Source organism: Octopus bimaculoides, chromosome 12 (assembly GCF_001194135.2).
Source record: "Octopus bimaculoides isolate UCB-OBI-ISO-001 chromosome 12, ASM119413v2, whole genome shotgun sequence".
Taxonomy (NCBI): domain Eukaryota; kingdom Metazoa; phylum Mollusca; class Cephalopoda; order Octopoda; family Octopodidae; genus Octopus; species Octopus bimaculoides.
Genome location: NC_068992.1, coordinates 14472726 through 14475868, shown reverse-complemented (window position 1 = coordinate 14475868; position 3143 = coordinate 14472726). Strand labels below are relative to the sequence as shown.

The following is a 3143-nucleotide window of genomic DNA, read 5'->3' as shown; positions in this document are numbered from 1 at the left end:
TATATATATAAACTTAAGATCCCTTCACTCGATCCAACTTCCCCTCTTTCTCCCTCTCTTTCACGCTCATTTATTATTGTCACTTCATTCATTTATCTAATTTTGTCACAGTTTGGCTAACCGAAAACTCTTAGTTATAGCTCTAGCTAAGAATTTCAAATGCCCAATTCTATCTCATTATTATCATAATATTCTCTCATACAGGCAGCCTGAGATTTTGCTGTTTCATGGCAATGTTAACCCCATTTGTGAAATTATGTTACCCTAAATCTCAAAATTCTATTGCCTCATGTTCTAACTTTGATCAGCTTAACTCTAGTCTTTCTCTCTCTCTCTCCCTCTCTCTGTTTTGATAACCACCTGCTTCTAAAACTTTGCCTCTGCTCCTCACCCCACCCCACCCTATATAAACTAGCTCATTCAGATTCCCATATCTCATATTTTAACACCTTGTCAAAAGGAGTTGATAAGCAATCTTGTTTTTCAGCCTAGTACATCTAAACCTCACTTTTTTCAGCACATATCATAATTTACCTTATTAGTTCATTTCATTATTCTATCTATTTCATTATCTATCTATGTAAACAGTTTCGTCTTCCACACTGTATGTTTAAAAAAAAACAACTTAAGATCTCTTCGCTCACTCCAACTCCTCCTCTTTCTCCCTCTCTTTCACGCTCATTATCATCACTTATGCATTCATTTATCTAATTTTGTCACAGTTTGGCTGACTGAAAACTCTTGGTTATAGCACTAGTTAAGATTTTAAATGCCCAATTCTATCTCATTATTATCATAATATTCTCTTATACTGGCAGCCTGAGTTTTTGCTGTTTCGCAGTGCATCCGCCCTTCCCACTTCACCACCTGTACCGCTGGACTGGCTCCTGTGTAGGTGGCCCGTAAAATATACCATTTTGAGCGTGGCCGTTGCCAGTACCGCCTGACTGGCCTTCGTGCCGGTGGCACGTAAAAGCACCCACTACAATCTCAGAGCAGTTGGTGTTAGGAAGGGCGTCCAGCTGTAGAAACACTGCCAAATCAGATTGGAACCTGGTGTAGCCATCTGGTTCGCCAGTCCTCAGTCAAATCATCCAACCCATGGAAAGCGAACGTTAAATGATGATGATGATGATGATGATGATATATATATATATATATATATATATATACTATAGTGTCAAGCCCACCAATTCCTTGTGAGTGGATTTCGTACACGCAAACTGAAAGAAGACTGTCATATATATGTGTATATTTGTGTGTGTGTGTCTGTGTTTGTACCCCCACCATTGCTTGAAAACCGATATTGCTGTGTTTACGTTCCCATAACTTAGCTGTTTGGCAAAACACACCAAAGAATAAATCCTGGGGTCGATTTCTTCGACTAAAGGTGGTGCTCCAGCATGGCTGCAGTCACATGACCAAAACAAGTAAAAAATAAAAAACTATGCCATTTTAATCTCAAGCAATGCCAGGTATCTCTGCTAGTTAAATCTGAAACTGTATCTGCCTAGATCCTCATTAACCTGTAAAATACCTTTAGCAAAGCACCTCCAACATGGTATGGCTCAATAACTGAACTTTACAGGTCAAAAGAAGAACCAGAGAAGTTTGCGTATTTGGTCTTTTCAAAACATTTCCAATTCTCTGATGACATTCAATATATCATTAATCTTCCAGTCACTAATATAAACCTTTCGATATACATATTGCATCCCGACAGTCACTCACATTACATGTTCAACCATCACTCATATCCCCACTGTCAACCACATTTCCACTGTCACTCACACAACCACCGTCATTTACATTGCATCCCCACCATCACTCACATCCTCAGTCATTCACAACCCTACTGTCACTCAAATCCATACTATCACACATCCTCACCATCACTCACATGCCTGCCATCACTCACATTCCAACCATCACTCACATACTTACCATCACTCACATTCCAACCCCACCATCACTCACATCCCCACTGTCATTCACACCTCCACCGACACTCACATCCTCATCACTTGACCAACTGGATTACTTTTTCATTTGAAACTAACCTACTTACATTTCAAGTTATTTTTTTAAAGTCTTAAATCAAACAAAAAAAATGGGACAGCTTTTTTTTTTTTTTTTCCAAATATTTCCTACCTTTATTGATCGTCTTTGTGTTGAGTCCACTTTGATTTTAATGCCAGAATATGATTTAAAAGTCTGAATATAAAATATACACAAATATATCAAATATATATACATATATACAAACACATGTATACACACACACACAAACATGGCCACAATAAATGCATTCATAAAACATTTAGCAATATAAAATACACAACATTCAAGTAGAATATTTTAAAATAAACTGTTCACAATTAGAAACATTTGATGATGTGATTTGTAGCAAAAGACACACAACCAGGAAGTTAATTATAACAGTTAAGTTAATGTTGATACATTTCAGGCAGTGGACATTAAGTGGTGAAGGGAATAATTGCTCGAATTATTTCTCCAAGTCCATATGTGTGTGTGTGTGTGTGTGGAGGGGAGTAGGAGACATTACATGAATGATCTCGTTAGTGAAATACTGATTTCTCTGTATTTGCTGGAATTAGCGATGATGGAAATATTAACTAAATATATACAAGAAAGTAACCTATACACAGGTTGGCATATGGTTCACAAACAGTAACTTTATATACTGGTGTCCCAGAATGCCATGTGCTAATGAGATGATTGTGTTGAACACCCTATTGCCAAGAAGGAAGAAGTTGTTCCCCAAAGAATATTTTGCACATTTTGCAGCTGACTCTGCCTAAACATGTTAAGAATAAACGTGCAAAGATTCAGAACGGAAAATAAATTGCTGTAAAGTCCCCATCGTCACAAGAAAAAAAAACATTATTATCAACATGATATGGCTTACGGCCCTATCACGTTGAGAGCACCGGTTCTCGTCTGACCAGCGAAGTTAAGCAACGTCAAGTCTAGTGAGTACTTAGATGGGTGACCAAAGCCTTATGAGTGGATTTGATAGACGGAAACTGAAAGAAGCCCGTCATATATATGTATATATATATATGTATGCGTGTGTATATGTTTGTGTGTCTGTTTGTCCCCCCAACATCGCTTGACAGCCG

General features: G+C 37.8%; 1 protein-coding gene across 1 annotated transcript in view; it reads right to left on the bottom strand.

Annotated features, from left to right (window-relative positions):
• Nucleotides 1-3143, bottom strand: part of LOC106881863 (probable UDP-sugar transporter protein SLC35A4) — a 99945-nt gene that overhangs the window by 61243 nt on the left and 35559 nt on the right. The window contains exon 3 of the mRNA XM_052972245.1: nucleotides 2152-2214. Coding sequence (XP_052828205.1) covers nucleotides 2152-2214 — 63 coding nt within the window. The remainder of the gene's footprint in view (nucleotides 1-2151; nucleotides 2215-3143) is intronic.